We start from the raw sequence: 20,261 nt of genomic DNA on the forward strand, positions 1-20,261 counted from the left end.
TGAGCGACTCATTGACCAGGAGGTTGCCCCAAAAAAACAGGACATCTGGTCCTGCGGGTGTAGACGGACAGCCCAGCTAAAGGGAACAGGGTTGTATGAGGATTTAAGGTGTGATGCAGTTTTTACTGTCATGCCCTTATTGGTGTGTTTTATTGTGCAGTTTCTTAATAAGGACTTTGAACAAAATCAAGTGTTAACACTAAATGTGAAATGTTACTTTTCTTGTCCTTTAACCATAGTACCTATACTTCATGTGCAATATTTTTTATTTTATTACATGGGGGTTTTACTTGAGCAGTGATAGGTTTTGTCTTAATATCCATCATATGCAGAATACATGATATCTCCATTTAAATCAAGCATCATTGCAAGTCCAGCTTTACGTAGATGCCAACATGCTCCTATTACTATTAATATAGCTGCTGCTTTTAGGCGTTTTTCCTTCTCTGTGTTCATGCAACATCCACAGTTGCAGCAGCCTCTGTGCTCCTGAGAGGGACAAGAGATAAGAGCGGTTGTCTTTATGTATTATTGAGCCCCCACGTTTGCCTTTCTAAATAAAGGCTGCTGACAGAGTGACTAAAATGCTGGACAGTGAGTGAACTTCCAAAGGCCACATCACTGTGTACAGCAATGTGTGCTGCTGTCAGAACTGGGTTAGTGTACAGTGGATGGCTTTGGTGGAAAAAGGAGGGGAAAAAAACCCTCCACAATTTGTCCCCTTTGTCCTCCTTAAATGCCCCATCTCCCTCTCTCCTGTGTGTGGCCTCCCCCCTCGCCTCCCCTCTCTGCAGTCTGGACTCTGTGGATGCAGCACAGAGCTGTTTTCATTTGGTCCTTATTGTCTGTTGGCCACAGGGTGGCCCTCCCTCTGCATGTGTGGGTCATTACAGGAGGCCAGCATTGCAGTGTCCCTGAACCCTGCCACTGCATCACAGACTGTAATAGATCACCACTTCCCATGCTCTGTGGGTGTGGCCAGTGTTGATTTGTGCAGTTAATGTGGTGTGGCAGTATTGCTGTGTAGGTCTAAGGAAGTGGGAGGCAGAGGAAGTGTAAATGTGTTGTGATCTATCTAAACATTAATGTTAATTGTTGGATTGAACCTCCATAGCGAATAAATACTGTATTGTAACATCAAAAAACAAATACACTGTTTAGCTTGACTGAAGTATTTTTTGTAGGATTACCTTTTTGTTTTAAGATCTGCAGTTGAAAACACAGTAGGGTGGATACTTGGAGGATTGAAATGTCACAACCTTGATTATGAATTATAACTGCATATTATGAATTATTTAACAGTGATAAGTGTCACTTTATTTTTTGTTTTTATTACTCTGACAATCTGAGTGTGTCCTTTGTATATCTACAGTTTATCATGCTTTCCAGTTGTTGCTAGGTCCAGTGTAAGCATAACACTGTCAGACCTTTTTATACAGCCTGCGCATCTTTTTATATATTCACAGATATTCTGTTATCTGAAATTTATTTAATTTTCTGTTAAAGTCACTCCAAATATGTTGTTTTCATAATTGATCTTGTGTAGATAAATTGTCGAAATCAATGTTTTCAACATGGATTACTTCTGAAATACCAGTCTGCGTTTTTGCTTATTCAAAACTGTTTGCAATTTATTTAATAACTGACTCTAAAGATTTTCTAAAGAAAATCTCAATAATAGAGCAGGAGATATAAAGTTTTTTTTTTTTTTTTTCACATGCAGTGACTTTATTTTTTAATCCGTTTTCAAGCAGCTACAAGTCAGAAAGAATAAAAGAAAAGCCTATGGTCAATATTCTTATGTCCTATTATGAACATGTGTTGCAGTCTCTTGAGCAATAAACTATCCAGCAGGATTTTTTTGGAAGGCGAACTGTGTATTAAACATTTTGGGATTATTCAATTTTATAGAATTGCTAGTGCACTTTTTGGGAGGCAGGCTGCCAATGAAGGCTCTGACTTGCATCACCTTTCAGTATTTTTCTGACATGCTCTGCCTGGCACTGCCCAACTCTCAACTCTACCCAGTGAAGACTAGCACCTTCGGGAAAAACAACACATTTATTGTGATGCATTTTAGTTGTTTGTTAAATTACTAAGAAAGTTGGTTTTCTAGTCAGAATGATGGAGCAGAGATTAAATAAAGCTGTGGAGTCATCCAGCATGTGGTGTCGTTAATAACTGGCAACGGTGATTTCTGCTTTCAGTGACATTAAGATGATTTAAAGAATTTAAAGTAGCATGATGTACGATGCAGTAGATCCAGACCTTTTACTTTTCTCTTTTTTTACAGCATTGAAGCTACATATCTTTTGCCTTTGTACACTTCAGCGTATGTGTGGGTAGACGAGTCGCATCCATGTTTTCTGCTGTGATATTTTGAACTGTTACTTGTGGGCTTTTAGTTTTCAAGGACAGGCCGTGCATGTCAGCGTGTACACTCTGGAGTTCTGTGCTCTGCAGTTTGTCACGCATACTTGGTCAATTCAATTCTCGGAGGAGCTCGTTGCAGAGATTCGTGCCTCCTCACTTTTAAGTGCTCGGTGTCACAAAAATACATGCTGATGTAGCTTCAGGTTCAAGTTCAGGAAGTTTTACAGTTAATCTATTGATTGGCTTTTTCACCTTTGTTTATTGATGTATGTTAGTTTTTATTTGACTGGATTTCTTCTCCTCAATCTAGACCTTTTAGAATACTTGTTATGCAATGCCTAAAATTGAGAAGAAAACATGCCAGAGGCCTCCGCAACGTAACTTGTATGCGCAATATCACTTAGGTTTACATTTTTGAATTCCTGTTGTGTGTATTTGTGCAGAGTTTCATGTTTAATGTGTTTATTTCTTTCATGTTATAAGTCTGTGAAAGTAAAACTCTTTGTAAGTATGGCAGGTATGTCCCTTGACTACAGTAGATTGCTTGATGGCTTGAGTTCAAGCTGCTAAGTGAAATGAAAATGGCCGTCTAATTATGTTCAAGTGTCAGTGGTGACTTAACTGAATCATGTGGATAGATTAGACTCTGAGCTGAAGGAGCTTTGGTTTTCTTGATTGTAGATTACGTTTGTCATTAACTTGTGAGCTCAAGCTGCATTGCATATTGTGGTTATACAAGTGAACAGGATTAGAGCAGGAACTTCTTATCATTTATATTATAAGCTAACCTACTTATCACTCCCTACTTTTATTGTTAACTCTGCAGAACATCAGAAGGTGGCGGGGGGAAAAAAGCTGTGACATCGTAACACTCAATATTTATGACCAACATTTCCAAACAACAGAAGCTGGAGCCAAGGAATTGATTAGGATTTTGCTAAGGAATATAAAAATGATTCCATTAAGACAATAATTATCTTTACCAATCGAAATCAATTGATCTTCTAATCATTTTCACTCTGACAGTTATGACATGTTGCCAGGTGATTGGTTGATTTGACAGTTTGTTGAGCTGTGAAATCTCGCTTCCAAACTCCCACTTTTCCATGTAATTAACCAGCAGAATTAGTGAGCCGCTAAAACCGAGCCAGTATCTCCAGCATTCGAGGTCGAAGGATGGTACATGGCTTAGATATAAAAGTAGTATCTGTTCAATATCTCAGTGGAAGAGACCTTTAAGTTGTGTCATCAGTTGTCAATGCCCCTTATACTTTGCGTGTATTGTCATAGTCTCAATATAAATAACCCTTGCGTGCAAGTGTGTGTTTTAGTCTTGACTATATTTGAACTGGGAATCACTGTGTTCTCTTCATAGTAACACTCGGTGCGGAGGCTTCTCTTCCCCTTGTGAGACGGCTGTGGGATCTGAAAGTACCAATAACTAAACACGCTACACTTTAATGAGTCCTAAAAGGCTGCCTGCTCAGTGGGGTAAAATTGTGGAGGTGGATGGTTTATCTTAGCCATGATGGTAAAACAAAAAAAGAAGCATGTGGTCTTTATCTGGGGTTGGTTTGTGATGCAAACTATGAGGCAGGGCCTCTGGGGGAACAAGATGCTGTGCAGTGAAATGCCTTCACTAAGAGCAGGCTGCTGGCTGGCTGCACATGCTGAAAGCCTTGACTGAAATATTTTGGGGAGAGGCGTTTTGCCAGGCATCCTTTTCCAAGTGTTTATCTAATAAAATATTTCTGCCTTGTGGCATGATCTCAATCGGGACAATAGCCAATGTTTGTGCTTTGTACGTAGAATAAAAGGTGAAACATATGAAATTCAGTCAAGTAATTTTCTTCAACAATATGTTCTCTTTTGGCTCGTTTTCCTCTCTGTTGCTGTGCACGTGGGGGAGGCAGCTTGTGGAATAGGTAACTGCTTTTTGTCATTTTTGGCAGATGAAAAATTGTGGCTGAATATCGAATTTCTGTCCTTGTGTCGTTTCTGTCACGTTTCAAGAGAAAGCCAGAAAGTTTTAATGCGAAAGCAGTAGATACATTTTTGAGTCACTAACTAGTTTGAAACAAATGACAGATGGAAGGAGCAGCAGGAGGAGGGTTCAGTTTAACCCTGTGAAGTTCAAAACCTTATCCTTGCGCGAGCGGAGTGCTCGCAGTATATTTGATGTAGATGTTGATTGTACTGGCTGCAGTTAATGTTGCTTTGAGTTGGAAACTGATGAGGAAGCTCTGATAGAGAATTATTGATACTGTTGGCCTCAATCAACATATCAGGACTATTGCTATTTGTGTATTGATCCAAATCTTTGTCATTTTTAGGTTATGAATGTATTTCAGTATTATCATTTTGTATGTTATCATGATTTAATCAGATATAATGTGTTAAACCTGAAAACAAGTCATTGCATATTTTTCCTCTGAGCTGTGAATCCATAATCGAATGTTTACAATAATTTCCTCCTGTTAAGTTAACTGTATAAGATTTATTCTGTTAATGCTTTCTAGATTAACTGTAAATTGTCATATGTCCTGATGCCTATTGGTATTTACCTGCAGTTTGAGTATGCATGAAAACTATAATATGCAAGTCTCTACACAACACTGTTATCATCTTCATTCTCTGCATGGAGCAAGTTTTACACATATTCAGTTACAGTTAATAAGCAGGGCTGACAAACCTTTTTTTTGTTGAGTAATCTATTGACCATCGATCAATTAACTTGTTCACTGTTTTAGATCCTTTTACTGTCTTTGAATTTGCTGACAAACATGCTGCAAAATGTTAAACACAGTGAAAAGCTGCACATATCACTGTTCATGGATGCTGAATCCTAATGTCCCACTGTAGATTGAGGGAGTCACTTTTAGTAGCATGAACTTCATGCATGTGTTAACCTCCTGGTTAAACTCCTTGGCTGGTAGGCCACAAGATGTAGCTAGCAAACAACCATCTGTGTTGACAGGACGTGGCATATTTGCAATAATAATGATATTTGCATAGAATTGACATTTCCTAGATAAGTAATAATTATTGGGGCTTACCATTATTTTGAATCCTTTGCTTTTCAATATGTGAGAAATATTTAGTGTTGAAGATATTAGATTAAACAAAAAAAGACAAGTAACTCATGAGAGAAACTTTTTTTGGACCAGATGGGCGAGTCACCCTCACACTGTCCTTTGACAATAAACCACCCTATTGAGCAGTTCTTTCTATAAGACACAGGTGTTAAACAGGAGGCAACTTTATTACCATATTTCTTCATATAGGGACCGAGGCCTTAATTTACCGCAACTGCACGCTCCGACAGTCTTTTTTTTTAATGCAAGCTTGTATTAAAAAGTCAAAAGCAAATTAAGAACTTTATCAAACCACCTGTTTAAGGTGAAGTGCTATTTATGGACCACATTTTCCTGGTGGCATGATGTACACAACCACTGCGCTGGTTAAACTAATCACAATTTGTTATGTAAAGGCTGAAATGAAAGTCTGGGTGGTTGTTTTAGTGTATTCTTGTAAACTTCTCGTCTGTCTGAGATAACACCCCCCTTCTCTCTACCAGTGGTACCTACAGACAGTGAATCGCTGCAGCAGAGGGAGGACAAAGGACTAATACTGACTCATATCTGTTCTTTCTCTCTTAACTTCACTCAGGAATATTATTTATCTTGCTGACATGTTAGAGTTGTCTCCAGTGACTGGTTTTTAGTTATGTTGCTATTTTTGACATAACTGCTTCTCCTCTCGAATAAGTATTCAGCTGTAAAGGCTAATGCTCCAAATCACATTATAAAAGTGCTATTTAATATAATGTAGTTTCCTACAGTAACATATTTTGATCAGTACATTTCTTCGCATTATACATTTTAATCCATGGTTTACATTTTTTAGCTCATACTGTTGATGAATCATTTTCTCCTGCTTTGTGTGAGATATTATTATTTTTCTAATTCCTAATTCTCCTGTACAATAATTCACCACATGTTGAGTCATGTAGGCATTCAAATGCTTGTTGTGTCTTTCACAGCCAACTGTCTCTCTGTAGGGGTCATTCCTCAAGACCCCTATCTAGCTATCTAGTGGAGAGCCCTGTTAGAGGCTTGGGATTACTCTTCTGTTGGTTTCCACTGTGACGATCAGATCCGCCCTGCTGCTGTTATTGTTTCTTCTAGTGAATGAAATGTATCTGTGGTAATGTGTCATGTGGGTTGTAGCTGCTGGCTATGTGGCTGTAGTTTGTGTTTTTGTATTAGGGAATGCAGTCAGTGGGTTTTGACCTTGTTTTTTGGGACGTGACAGTGAATCAAATGACTCATGTGTTTGCAGTTGTGCACTGGAACGATGCTTTTCTAGTTCTTCCACAGAATATTCAGAACCACAAAAACAGTGATGGTTAAAAAATCAAAATCAAAAGAAGTCTGGACACAATTCTACCCCCAAGCTCCAAGCGTGTGGGCCTGAATATTTACCTCACAGCTAAAATTGATTTGACAATTACGCAAGCGGCGTTATGCCACTTTATTTAATTTGTAAAGGTTCTTTTCCCTTTTCTCAGTTATGTAAACGCAAAGTAAGTTGACGTAATTGCTTCTTTTTTTTTGTCAGATGAAAAAGATCCAGCTAATATTATGAAACAAGAGCAGCAAATCTAATTTCATGATTAGTTATGTCACTGCTCTTAACACAGAAGTAGTCCATCAGTTAGCACAGTAATTATGAAGCAGAAAGCTGAAAAGAGAAGCTGCTACTATATACTGTCTCTATATAATGCACACAGAGGAATCTGTATTACACTGTCCTGCACATGACTTCTAAACTGCTGTGTATCTGAAAACACTGGGGTGAGCATATTGTGTGTGGCAGAGGACATTGTGTAATTCAGCAGAGAATGCAGTGTTGTGAGGATGCTCCTGCAAAGACTTGAAGGCAGCTTCTCGAACAAAGCTGACTCAACCAAAGTATTGGCTGGAGTTCACCGGGGTCCAGTCACAACAGTCGATTCTGCGTAAAATAAAGGGTAAATAAAAGTGACAAATGTCTTTTGATTTTCATGTAATTTGTGTTGGCAAAATCTGTCCACAGACCCGACACCTTCCATACTACTCAAAATAGAGACTGTGGTAGTTCAAACTGTAGTAGCAGGCTCCACAACAAACACTTGCTTCACAGTGTATCAATGCCAGAAAAGTATTTCAATACCCACACATTACATTGGTAAAATACATTTTACTCGTCATACAACAACAAAGTCTTTGGCCTTGCTGTTTCTAGGATTGTTTTGAGTGCTGTGGCTCTATTATACCACCTCTGCTCTCGCTCAGACCTTCACTGAAGCAGCTGCATTGACTCATATTAACACAGTTTATTTGCTTGCAATTATAAATAAAGAAACCACAAATTCTAGGTTTGATAACACAGACCTTGATGTAATTAATTTTTATCCAATTATTGATGCTGTAACTGTTTTAAAGGTATAGTCTCAAAGGCAGATTAAACTCACGGTCTGAATGCATGAGATTTTTTTTTTTTTGATTGGCTAAATGAATATTTGGCAACAAAATATTTCAAGTACAGCGTTACTGTACTTGAAATATTGTAGTGGGTCATCTGTAATCTAGAGTCTAAGTTTGGATTCCTGTAACATTGCATATCTGTCAGTATATGTATATGTACGCTAAGATTCACACTGAATCTCAGAATAGATGGATATAGATAAGTAACACTGTTAAGTATGTTGTTTCTAGTCATGCCATCGAAGTGGACTCCACACACATTACATTTTCACACTTGAATAAGCTAAGGTTGTAATTATTACCTTTGATACATAGGTTATGTTTTTCTGTTGGTTTGTTTGTCAGCAGTATTATGTAAAAGCTACTGAACTGATTTGCACCAAACTTACTGGAGGGATGGGGCGAGGCCAGAATTTAATACGTTTTGGTTTGGATCTGGTTAACGGGGCAAATCAAGGATTTTATTACAAAACATTATCATTTACGATATACAAATCAATTTCTTAGGATTTAATTGATGGATCTTGTTGGAAAAAAAAAAGTATATTAATGTTGTTGAAATCTGAGTGGGTATTATGCTGATCTGGATAATTTAAATTGGTGGAGGAATGTGCTTTTTCGTGTTCTAATCTCCAGCTGTTTAAATTATTCTGCAGTTTTCTAGTTTACATGCATTTATAAACATTATCATAGCCAATCACTTTCTTCACAGTGGCAGTGTTGTAACAGACAAGTGAAAAAATAAACTTCAAACTGACTTTATTTAGTTAATCAAAATACTGCTAAGACAAGAAAAAACTATTGAGACAAAGGTCTGTCACTGAATGTGTAGAAGGACGATGTTTGATAGCTCCTGTTTATTGACACCACATACTCATATGGAGCACGGTATGAGAGCACAGATCAGCATATTGTACATGGCAGAAAAGTCTAAACTGAAAGTAGTGAAATCTAGACGTCATGAAACATTAATCGTCTTCTGGCTTCCTGAAAATTTGAGTAGGACATTTTAAAAATGTAATGTTTTTGATTCATGAATTATCCGTGTCTGTGGCTGAGAGTGGTTCCAGACACTGGCCGTGCCTTGAGATGCTCTCCACTAAGAAATATCGATCAGGTTTATTGGGTTATACCTGACAACTGAAATTCTGTTTTCAGCACTTGAGGAGTGAAAATCAATTTGCATCAGCATTATGGCAAGATGACATTTTCACTAGATGTGACCAACAAGGTGGAACAAGTTGATCAGTGGGACAGTAAATACTCAGTCGTCTGTGCCGAAATATTCAACCTCTTAGAAAAATATTCCCATGTTGGAATATAAAATGTATGTGGCAGAGGAGGGAGAGCTGCTCATCTTATTTATACATCTCCTTTTGAAGTTGTTAAATAGCCAAAATAAAGGTATCCATATCATAGTTTGATGTGACATTTTGCGTATTCCTGTTTTGGAGCTACATGATATATGTATATATAAATGTCAATTTTAATTGTTGTGGCTCTTTTAACTTATTTGTGATGTGTGTTGTGGTGATTTGAGTTTCGCACTCTATTTGTTTGTTTGCTCAGTGCTTCATTGCTCAACTCTCCACCTGTCTTGGTGATTTGAACCTGTTGTCGGTGGTTTATTCTAGAAGTAACTGGGAAACTTGCTGATAATTTTATTGTTGGTGTTTGCAGTTGCAGTGTGTTGTTTGCTAAAGATCTCTGTAACAAATGCAGGATGTGTCAGCGAAACCTGAGCATTAGCCGTGTTGCTGAATGTGAGCAATCTGAGCGGACCAATTGATTTGTGCTTTCCGATTTCAGTGTGAATCTTTGTGCAGCGCTCCCATCCATTGGACTAATTGCCATTCCTCATGCTTGTTGTCCCAGATGTTGTGGCCAGGTTTTCTCTCTTGACTTAACGCTCTACACTTCTTGGTTCTGCTGTTTGCTCCGTACTGCAGATGAATTGTGACACAAGTGAAACATTGCCTTTTGCCTTCTCCCTTGTTTAAGCCAATCTGCATGGACAGCTAGGTCAAAAAAAAAACACAGCCTCCTTCTCTTCTCCCCAACTATGAAATGTGATCACCTCTGACTGTTTCTTTGGATATTGTTGATCTAACATGAAGTACTTTTTGTGTCCACATTTTCAGAAGGCATCTCCAAACTAACATGGCAGTCAGACTGTGCGATGTGGCTTCCCTGCTTAGAAGTGGTTCGTGGGCGCCTGAGCCTTGGACCGGGGTCTGTGGAACTTCTTTTTTAAAATCATTCGGCCAGAACAAGGCCTGCTCTTTTTGTCTCAGTGCTCAGGCCATACCAATGACATTAGTTTTGTCATATTCCCACGTTCAAACCAAATTAATGTCCAATTTGGAATTCAAGCACCTTTGGGTTATGAAAAGCTCCCAAGTTGTTACAGTCTGAGTTTATTGGTATGGTCTAAACCTGATTGTTGCTCTGTTTATCTCATGGACATTTTAAATTGTCATGTCATGGCCCTTGTTATTACATCATAATAATGTGTTTGCCTGAGAATAACATGCATAGCTGTGTGATGGCACTGATTAGCTTTCTGCACATGGTGAGTCTGTTAACAAAGGATGTCTCTTCACACATTGTTACTGGTTGCCTCCACTGATCATTATATCCTTTAAGGCCTCCAGTCCGATGCTTCAGATTCGGTGCTGCTGTATGTTTTGCATTTCTAGATTTATCTTTGCATTTATCTTCAGCATTTCAACTTTAAAGATGTTTAAAAACTGCACTTACACATTGCTTCATCAATTAATGAACTTCTGAAAGACTGTTTTGTTTCTTTTGCCCTGAAATATAAATCACATATAGCAGAGAGGGAACTTATTGTACAGTCATTTCCTCCTTAGTTAGCAAGGTTGGAGGCTGTTATTCATGCTAGAGGCACTAATTTTAGATGATTGAAATTTGTATTGACATTCACGGTATTATGGTAAATGCTAAATTATGGTAATGAACATTAAAAACACAGCATTAGGCATTTTTTGATCAGTCTTTGCTTTGGACTTGTTTTGCTTTTGCAATGTTTTGTGTTGATGTTAAAAAATGATTCACTCGTTGTTAATAATCCAACAAAACAATGTTTGAATGTGTGAAGAGCGTCTCTTTTTAACTCTGGTGTTTGGGCTGTTTTTTCAGATTTGCATTTGGTCATTTTTGACGTTGATTTTCTTTTTTATTTCTGTTTCTTTAGCAGGTAATTGCTGCCATGGAAACACAGCTGTCCAATGGGCCAACTTGCAACAACACAAGCAACGGTCCCTCAACAATCTCAAACAACTGCTCCTCACCTGTAGAGTCAGGGAGCATAGAGGACAGTAAAACTAACTTGATAGTCAACTACCTGCCTCAGAACATGACTCAAGAGGAGCTGAAGAGCTTGTTTGGGAGCATCGGAGAAATTGAGTCCTGTAAACTAGTCCGAGACAAAATAACAGGTAACTTATCTGATTGCTTTGCTGTGTCTGGTTTTAGTGGCTTGGGTCCAACAGATAATATATGCTCTGACTTTATTGGCTGCAAGCTTGTGCATTCACTTCATTAAATTGGCACAAGTTAAACAAAAAATGTAATTGATTTGATGAAAAATTTTATGCAAAGATATTTTCTTTACTTAGTAACATCTACACTTAACCCATGTGATGTATCAGTGGGGCCCTGTTAGCAGTATCGTCCGTGTCCAAGCTTTTATATTTTAGCATGCATGATATGCGATTTCCTCGTATATGTGACGTCCAGCATCATAAATAATGGAACTTTTTGCCCCCAATAAATGCAGAGGCATTCATTTTGAATGTCATCCAATCATTCTGCATGTCATTATGTAGAATATCAGCCACACAGTCACCATTATAATTCTTACCAAGCAGCAACAGAAGGACTCAATTCATTGCTGTACAGTATACGCTGCTTGAATATGCATGATAATACTAGTTGCACCAGCAAAATCTAATTTTCTAAAAACCAGGCCGAAGGGAAATGGATACCTTGGAATACAAAGAATGTGTTACCTTGGTTATATTCTACAGACATTGCAAGGGACACTTAAGTTTAATTGCACCATTACATTTGTTATATTTGGACAGATAGACTTGTAAATGATTTCAGGTTGTTTTGATGGGAGGAATGCAGCTAGCAGAGGTTCACACTGACATGTACAGGTGGATTATGGCTGAGGCTGCTGGATTTTTACTGCTCCCTGTTTTGGTCAAGGTTACAGAGACCTTCCTCCATCTGCTCCTTATAACACAGTCCAGTGGTCAGATACATTATCCTCTCTGGCCTTTTTAAGAATGTATAAACACATCTGATTCATTTGCATGTGATCCTGAAACATCCACTGCTCTAGTTGACTGAACATACTTTTACATTGATTGGGCGGCAGAGGACTCTTATTGAGGAGCACATAATTAGTTTGATAATTAAAGATAATCAGTATTCTGACAGTCAAAGGTGGTCACCTTCAGTAAAATTAACATAGAGGATGAGAGTCAAACCACATCTGCTTTGAAATATTAATAATGCTTAATATTTCAGTGCTTCTCTGACCAGTACTTGGCTTACTCGTATTCACATGTCTGTTTTTGCATGGTTGTTAAATTCCCCCAAAGGCACTAGCAGCCTAGACTCTAAAATTGTTCTCAGCTGCTCTAAATATATATATATATATTGCTTCTATAACACTCTGCTGTCTTTTTTTTTTTTTAGACTTTCTTGAAAAAGCATTTCTATTATAGCGTGTGTCTCTGTGCATTTATAGGGAAGCTATGTATAAGTGCTCTGTAAATCAAAGCATTCATATTTTATGTAACTGGAAACAAATGGCAGCAAGAGGTAGACCACAAGCCAAGGGTGGTGTATTTGTAGTGATGGAAGGCGTGGGGCTCTCATTATGTATTTACTGTATTTAGATTTTTGGCACACAGAGATGAAAATTTTCAAGTGTTAAGTCTTGCATGGTGTAAACTCCCATGTGTAGCCATGCATGCAAGAAATGCATTTGATAATGTGTGAAATGAGATAAATTGTCGACTGTCTATCATTTAAAGTCAGTGTCGAGCTCAGTCTGCTCGGGTGATTGAATATAAACATGCTTAGTATGTTGGATATTTAGTTGAGATAGTGTGAACATGGCTCTCCAAGTAATTAAAGTGCACATAACTAAATGAAACCAGTTGTTCACGGAGAAAGACTTTATGCTCTCTGCACTCCTGAAAGTCTGGCAATGCGAGTGCAGATTCTGATTTGGTGAATAACATCACAAAACATTTTTTGTGGTTTGAGCAAGAAAAACTGTTTCTGTTTGTGCCCTGGTGACTCAAATTTCTAGGCTAACACTTCAAAATCATGATTTGATGTTTGAGGTGGTCTACACAGAAGGAATAAAAAATAATAGATGAACAAGTCCTAATACAAAACAAGCATTATTCTAGGCTGTTGCTGTGTTTGGTTTTTAGGCAAGAGACATAGTACATCCACTTAGACAGTTGTTTAGCTGTCTGTAAAATCGTTGGTTCTATAAATTTAAATGTTCTCAATCCCAAAAAACTAATTTAAAACACCTGCATGAATTAGTTATATACAAAAAGTGTATAGAAAAAACACTTCCCTATTTACTTGGAAGTGGTTTCAGAATTTTGGACCCCATGTGCCTTACTAGATTATATTGTGTCTGCACAGCCACTGTGGTAAATAGACTGTAAAGCTGCAAAACCTGCTCCGACAACTCTCTAATGAAAAATGTATTTGGACCCCCAAAGTAAGAGAGAACAGTTATAACATTTATTTTCGACCATCCACGCATGAGATGGTAAAAATATGCTTCAATATTACATACAAATGGTAAAACAGATTTCCATTTAACATCAATTAACTTTATTTTTATTCATGTTTCAAAGAATGTTACTTAACATTTAGTTGTGTTGCTTTTCAACTGTAACCTGATCTCTTATATATTTGAGTATGTTATTTTTTGGCCTCAGATTTTTGATATTTCTGAAATTACTAGTTTTTTAAAAATAGCCTTTTAAATAAGTAAAATCATAGTTTGCTTAAAACATATTTTGTGCCTTTAGCAGTCATCCTTTTTTTAGAAACCGTTTTTCCTCCATGTCCATGTGTATCATTGCAGTCACGTTCGTCTTGTATGATGGAAAGTTGTATACATTTGTATAAAACTTGTTAAGGTAATTTCCAACATACACCTTTTAAATCATCATGTTAAGTGTATTAGTTTCACTGTCTTCTTTTGGATTGGATTAGTCATGACAGTTGCACCAGCATATTTAGAGAAACTGTGTGGCACAGCTCCAAAGGCTCTTAGCATCAGCAGTGATCTGATTTGAAATAATTAGTCGTATACAACCTAATTTCTTTTTATTTTAGAAATACAAATGTACTGAGCTGTAACGGCTGAGTTTTTAGCTCTCCAGCTTCTGCTAGATGTCTTGTCTGGGACAAAAAAAAGTGGTCTTAGGTAATTGCAGCCCTTAATTGTTTGTTATATTTATTCTGCTAAAAATAAATGGTTGTTTGTTTGCAGTTCTTTATCTGAAGATTATAGTGTGTCCATTATATGCCTACATTTATTCAATGAGTTTGGTCACATTTGCAAACTGTGGGGTCTATAACCAGTTTTTTTTTAATACCAGGACTGCGTCAGAAAAGGTGACGAGTTCTGTTTTGGCGGTACAAGCTGCAGTATGGGTCGACGATACAACAGCAACTCACCAGCTTGCTATTATGAAGTCTGCTGTAAAACTAGTATATTTAGAAGAAATCCTTTTTAACTGATAAAAGCTTGAAGTGGGGCAGGAAAAACTGACTCCAGACTCAGTTGGGGGGGAAAAAAGTAACCTTAATTTTATTCAAAGCCTCCAAGTCATTTCTGAGAAATGATGCTGTGATTTAAATTTCAGCACTACATAAAACCCTATCCCCTCCAGACTCTGTTGCTTTTGTCTCTCCCTTGGCCCTGTGGCAATGGATTTAAGCCAGCCTAAATCTGTGTACTGGTGCTACATCAGATGCTAAATAATCACCGGAGAGATGCATGCTTCCTCTTTGCTTGAAATGTTCTCATCTTGGCTGCTGCTGCCATCGCTGCTGCAGCGGCTTACTCTTTGTGTCATTTTCCTCCCATCACGGGCAGCACTAGTGTGTTATTGGATGCTGGGTGCAGTTGTGTGTAAGTGCATCCTAGCTTGTTGCCAATACTCTCAATGACAGCTGAAAGTTGTTTGTTACCGGAACATATTACAGGCCTCCCAGTTATAACCACGGATGTAGCAGATATTAGACGTTCCATAGGAAGACTTCACTATATGGGCGTAGTGTGCCACATGCAGCAGAACATGCTGTTAGCCCTCCAGGCTTAAGTAAAAGTGTCATTTCACCAGCTCATTTCAAAGGCTTGGCGTGTTTCTCTGGGCTATAACAGTCCCAGAGAAACAAGGTGAAATTAAGTTTATGAACTTCACTTAATCACAGCTGAACAACCCAAGAGAGCAGTGACTCATGGTGAAAGACCGATAAATCCAGTATGAGGCACATGGGATGTACGTACATGGTAAAGCTAAATTAATAGCAACGCTGTGTGCTGTATTTGACAGTTAGGTTAGTTACTTTCATCCTAATACACAATGTGTTATTCAATACATTGTTTTTTTAATTTTACATGTCTCAAATGTTAACTGTCACAATCAAGTTTCTTATGCACTGTTTTAATATTCTCAAGCTGCTTGAGCTGGTGAACTTGACCGGCAGTGGAATTGCGCAGAGACCCAGCAGTGTGGGTGGAGGAAATTGAATTGCCTCTGTGCACATAAAGAGTGGGTGTCAATCTTTTGTACATTTTAGAGATAAACTGTCGAGAGAGGGGAACACGCTGCACCTCAGCTACTGTCTCGGATGAGTTGATGTGGAAGCGGAGAAACTGCCTGTCGTTTTTAATTTCAGACGTGTTTGTCAAAGAGTTGGTTTCAGAATTGACTGTTTAAGTCTAATAGACGTCTGACCTGTATAAGGAATAAAAGACCCACTGTGCATGTATGTTCTAGTATTGCAGACACCATTGATTTTCGAGTAAAACTGCATTGACGTCATTCACCAATTCATAAAAAGGCAGTTTTTTTTTTTTTATACCTCAGTGATGCATTGTTGTTAAGTGTGACGTTGGATGTGTTTTCTGGTCCTTTAATTGCAGGGCAGAGCCTAGGCTATGGATTTGTGAATTACGTGGACCCGAAGGACGCAGAAAAAGCCATCAATACTTTAAATGGCTTGAGACTTCAGACCAAAACCATCAAGGTAAGACATCTTGATATTATTTGTCTTTTTAATTTAGTCGCCAGTTAGAGGTCCCATCTAACATATAAATATCAAACCTGCAGAAATCTGTTACCGTTCAAGGTTTGCTACAAAAATGCCATTTGTGTGTTTGGAGTCGAAGCATAATTGGGCTGGAGAACTGTCGGGTGGAGAGGGAGCCTATTGTTAATCTGGGCACAAGCAGCTTTGCCTGGGCCTCAAGTAGAGCAGAACTGTTTCTATGGTTGCATGTGCCGAAGCACTGCTGTATGCCTTTACAGGGAGGTGGCTGCCATTAGCATTCATCAGGCAATGTAGCACTCAATGTGCTGCTGGAAAAACTAATTTGCTTCATATAGTGCAGCAGGATTTGTGGATGGTGGAACCAGATTATTAGATGTGATATTATTTCACAGTGGCCTTACAAGGAGCTAGCCAAATCCCTTTGTACAATGGACAGAGCATAATAGAGAAAACATCTGTGGGCAAAACACATTCTGTGACAGAAAATCATGTTTGAATAGTAACAAAATTAAAAGCCTCATGCTTGATTATTTCACTGTTAGATATAAATGTGAAGATATAGCATGATATAATAGAAGATGTTGCATATTCCGAATCCCATCTCTATTTCATGGAACACAGCTTTCTCTCAGCTTCTCGTCCTCCTTCAAAGTCGAAACATGGGAACAGTTTTTGTATATCACACCTCCAAAATGGCTGCTCTGTCAGAAGTGCAAATAAACGTCAGTGAGGTGCAGGAATATATTTTGCAAATATAAGCATCAAATGAAGTGTGAAGGTGAGAGTGAGGGGGGGATGGGGATGAGAAATGGGGGGGGGGTGTCTGGCTGCGGGCAGGGAGCTCAAACATTTGCGTTCACTTTGTCATTGTCCCCTTTAGGGTGAGTTTTGAGACGGGGCGACCAAGTGGAGTTCTTATCGATCTGAGAGCACAAGAAATATTTTTGAAGGTTTAATTAAAATGATTTTTTTTTTTTTTTTTTGTAAATGCAATAAGATTGCAGAGAGGGAATTTGTGTAAAACCATTTAATGTGTCTGACACTGTCATTAAATAGCTGTGGCGCTATTCATGTATTTGACAGTCGGGTCACAAAAACCTGCAGCAACCAGATGGAGAGAATAGCAAGATACAGCAGACTTCCAGTCATTCTATCATTTATGCTTTCACAAAACTACCCTCGATCCATTTTTTGTACATTAACTCTAACATCTAGGCTGTATTGGGTCCTGTGTGTTATTGTGTAAATGCCTAAGAATGAAAATGGGATGGTGCAGAGAGAAAAATTAATTTATGACTAACGGTGGGGTGTAACGATGTATTGATCCGAGGGACTGTGATGAATCTCTGGTCCCCCTCGGTTTTATATTACTTGGTTATATTTATGGACAAATGTTGATTTATGCTGCATGTTTATGTGTCTGGCGCCGGGGGGCTCTTCATATAGCTACTGTCTAAAGAAGCAGGAATGGCCAAGATTAGTTTTAGGAGGCAGACACGTAGCTGTCTATAGTCATTTTCAAGAGATGTTAAATTTGTTTGTTTTGTTTTTTTAAATCAGAGCTGTCAAGACGATCCTGATGGTACATCCATCTTTGTCAGTGTTTCCACTGTGTTGATGGACAGAAAATGGGCCAGTTTTAAGGACACACGGAGTGTCACTGTCCATTTAAATACGTTTTGAGGAGAGAAAAACTGACAAATAATAGCAGTGCAGCACCCTATTGTTTTACAACAGAAATTATTTTAATAATGAAATCCAATCTAAATGGTGAAAAGCTGGAATAAGCAATTGCATGAATAGATGTTTACTGTAGTAAAGAAAAAAGTTCAGTGTAAACTTTGCAAACAGCAGTCAGCTCAACCAACATGGCATAATGTAACAACTGCATGATCATTTTTCGGCATTAGGTTCTTCCATCAACTTTGTGTTTAAAGACTGTGTTTAAAACATATGTTTGTCTGAATAATTAGGATAAAATGATTTATTTTCAATTGCAATTAGATTTTCAAGGCTACCAGGCTAAAGTAGCAATTGTATTTGTGGTACGTGAGTTAATTACTGCTTGTTTTGTCGTGTCTGCCTGCAGGTTTCCTATGCTCGTCCAAGTTCGGCCTCCATCAGAGATGCTAATTTGTACGTCAGTGGCTTGCCAAAGACAATGACTCAGAAAGAACTGGAGCAGCTCTTCTCTCAGTATGGACGCATCATTACCTCACGCATTCTGGTGGACCAGGTGACTGGTGAGTACAAGATGGCAGCTGTCACACAGAGCACTTATATTCTCAGTTTCTCAACAGTAATGTGGAAGCAGAACCCTCATAAAATACTAATCTTTCACTGGGATGTTTTTCATATCTGCTGCTGAAAATGGGGTTTTCAGGCATCCATCATGGGAATGTTTTTCTTTATTTCTCAAAAAACAAACCAATAACTTCAAGATAATTAATTTTTAAGTTTTACATTGTTGTTAATGAGGCAAATTGTGATTAAGCTGAAAGAAAAGGGGAAATGCAATCACCAAAAAAACAGCAGGACTGTGAAACCTGCTCTTGCTCACTTACAAACTCAAGGTTACTCCCGTTCTCTAAAGCATTTAATATGATGAATCTCAGGCACAAAAATTAAATTAAAAGATTATGGGAAGACACCCCTAATCAAATATGTTGTGGCGTAAACTGCACTTTATAACAAAAACAAAGCAGATACTTAACAACAAATGTGCAGCATGAAGTAGTTCCGCCAGCAACTCGACTGGAGCGATGGACCTGGAAAAGGTTGAGAAGCTCAAGGCTCATTGACAGACAGCAGCAAGAAACGGGACCAAGAGCAATCAGGTATGCATGGGTGTCCCAAGGGAGCAGTAATGCTAAACAAGTTAAGAAATAATATTTCTGTCAGGGAGCTAAACATTTTAAGAACTACTACCCAAAATAGCTAGCAAATATTAGAAAGTAATGTACTAGCTAGATGGCGTTGATTTAGTCACATTAGCTTGTCAATTATTTCTAAGCAGTCAGTGATCGTAATCTAGCTCTTTAATTTACAGTGATGGGTTTCCTTTTCTTTTCACCTCTTTCTGCTGTCTTGGGACATCTGTGCATTTCACTATCTAGCCTTTTCCCTGCTGCCTGTCAACATTCCATAATGGAAATGCTTCGTGTTGCTGCAAATTCAGAACTGTTCTCTTCTGTTCTATGCTACACATGTCTTTTGTGAGCTTGGTGTTTACAGCTTTCCTTATTTTTGTTCTTCTGTTCTTCTGGTATTTCCTGGATGAGAATCACATCATCTTAATGTCATGATTACATCAATTATGGTTGTAAAACATTGGCCAAATGATTGAATTCAGATTATTTGACTGACAAATTCACAAAAAATGTAAGTTGGTTCCTGTATCTCCTTTTTTATGGTCAAAAATGCTATTTGGTGATATTTATTTGACATTAGATTTAAAACTTCTCCTTTCTTAAAAAAAACCTTTGGAGTGTTGCGGATGAGTGATCTTCATTGTAAAATCATTATCTGATAATGTGACACATCACTGTTTCTTGACACGGTAACTCCACTTAATCAGGCTGTTAATGTTTTTCATGGAAAAATTACATGTTGCAATAAGAATTACAAAAACGTCTAGCTAAACCTTGCAACTATTTGCTCTGCTCAGGTGTTTCCAGAGGGGTTGGCTTCATCCGTTTTGACCGGCGAGTTGAGGCTGAGGAGGCCATCAAGGGTCTGAACTGTCAGAAGCCTCCTGGTGCCACTGAACCCATAACAGTCAAGTTTGCAAATAACCCGAGCCAGAAGACGAGCCAGGCCCTGCTGTCCCAGCTCTATCAGTCGCCCAATCGAAGGTACCCAGGACCCCTCGCACAGCAGGCACAACGCTTCAGGTAAAAGGGGCACACCAAAAAAATAAATAAATAAATAAATTAGAGCCAAGCTTGTTATACTGCTAGTGATGTTAAGTTTGACCCTCTGGGCCTTTTTTAAATTAGCATCTAA

At 38.3% G+C, this 20,261-nt stretch overlaps 1 protein-coding gene across 5 annotated transcripts in view; it reads left to right on the forward strand.

Moving 5' to 3' along the window:
* The window catches only part of elavl2 (ELAV like neuron-specific RNA binding protein 2), a 135,741-nt gene that overhangs the window by 110,334 nt on the left and 5,146 nt on the right, over positions 1–20,261 (forward strand). For 4 of the 5 annotated variants that reach the window (XM_069518595.1, XM_069518596.1, XM_020095802.2 and 1 more), the window contains 5 exons: positions 10,043–10,133; positions 11,119–11,362; positions 16,129–16,232; positions 18,346–18,499; positions 19,924–20,149. In XM_069518595.1, coding sequence (XP_069374696.1) covers positions 10,062–10,133; positions 11,119–11,362; positions 16,129–16,232; positions 18,346–18,499; positions 19,924–20,149 — 800 coding nt within the window. In that variant the 5' untranslated portion in view covers positions 10,043–10,061. The remainder of the gene's footprint in view (positions 1–10,042; positions 10,134–11,118; positions 11,363–16,128; positions 16,233–18,345; positions 18,500–19,923; positions 20,150–20,261) is intronic. The other variant, XM_020095801.2, reaches the window with a different exon arrangement.

The sequence above is a fragment of the Paralichthys olivaceus genome, chromosome 22 (genome assembly GCF_024713975.1).
Source record: "Paralichthys olivaceus isolate ysfri-2021 chromosome 22, ASM2471397v2, whole genome shotgun sequence".
NCBI classification, from domain to species: domain Eukaryota; kingdom Metazoa; phylum Chordata; class Actinopteri; order Pleuronectiformes; family Paralichthyidae; genus Paralichthys; species Paralichthys olivaceus.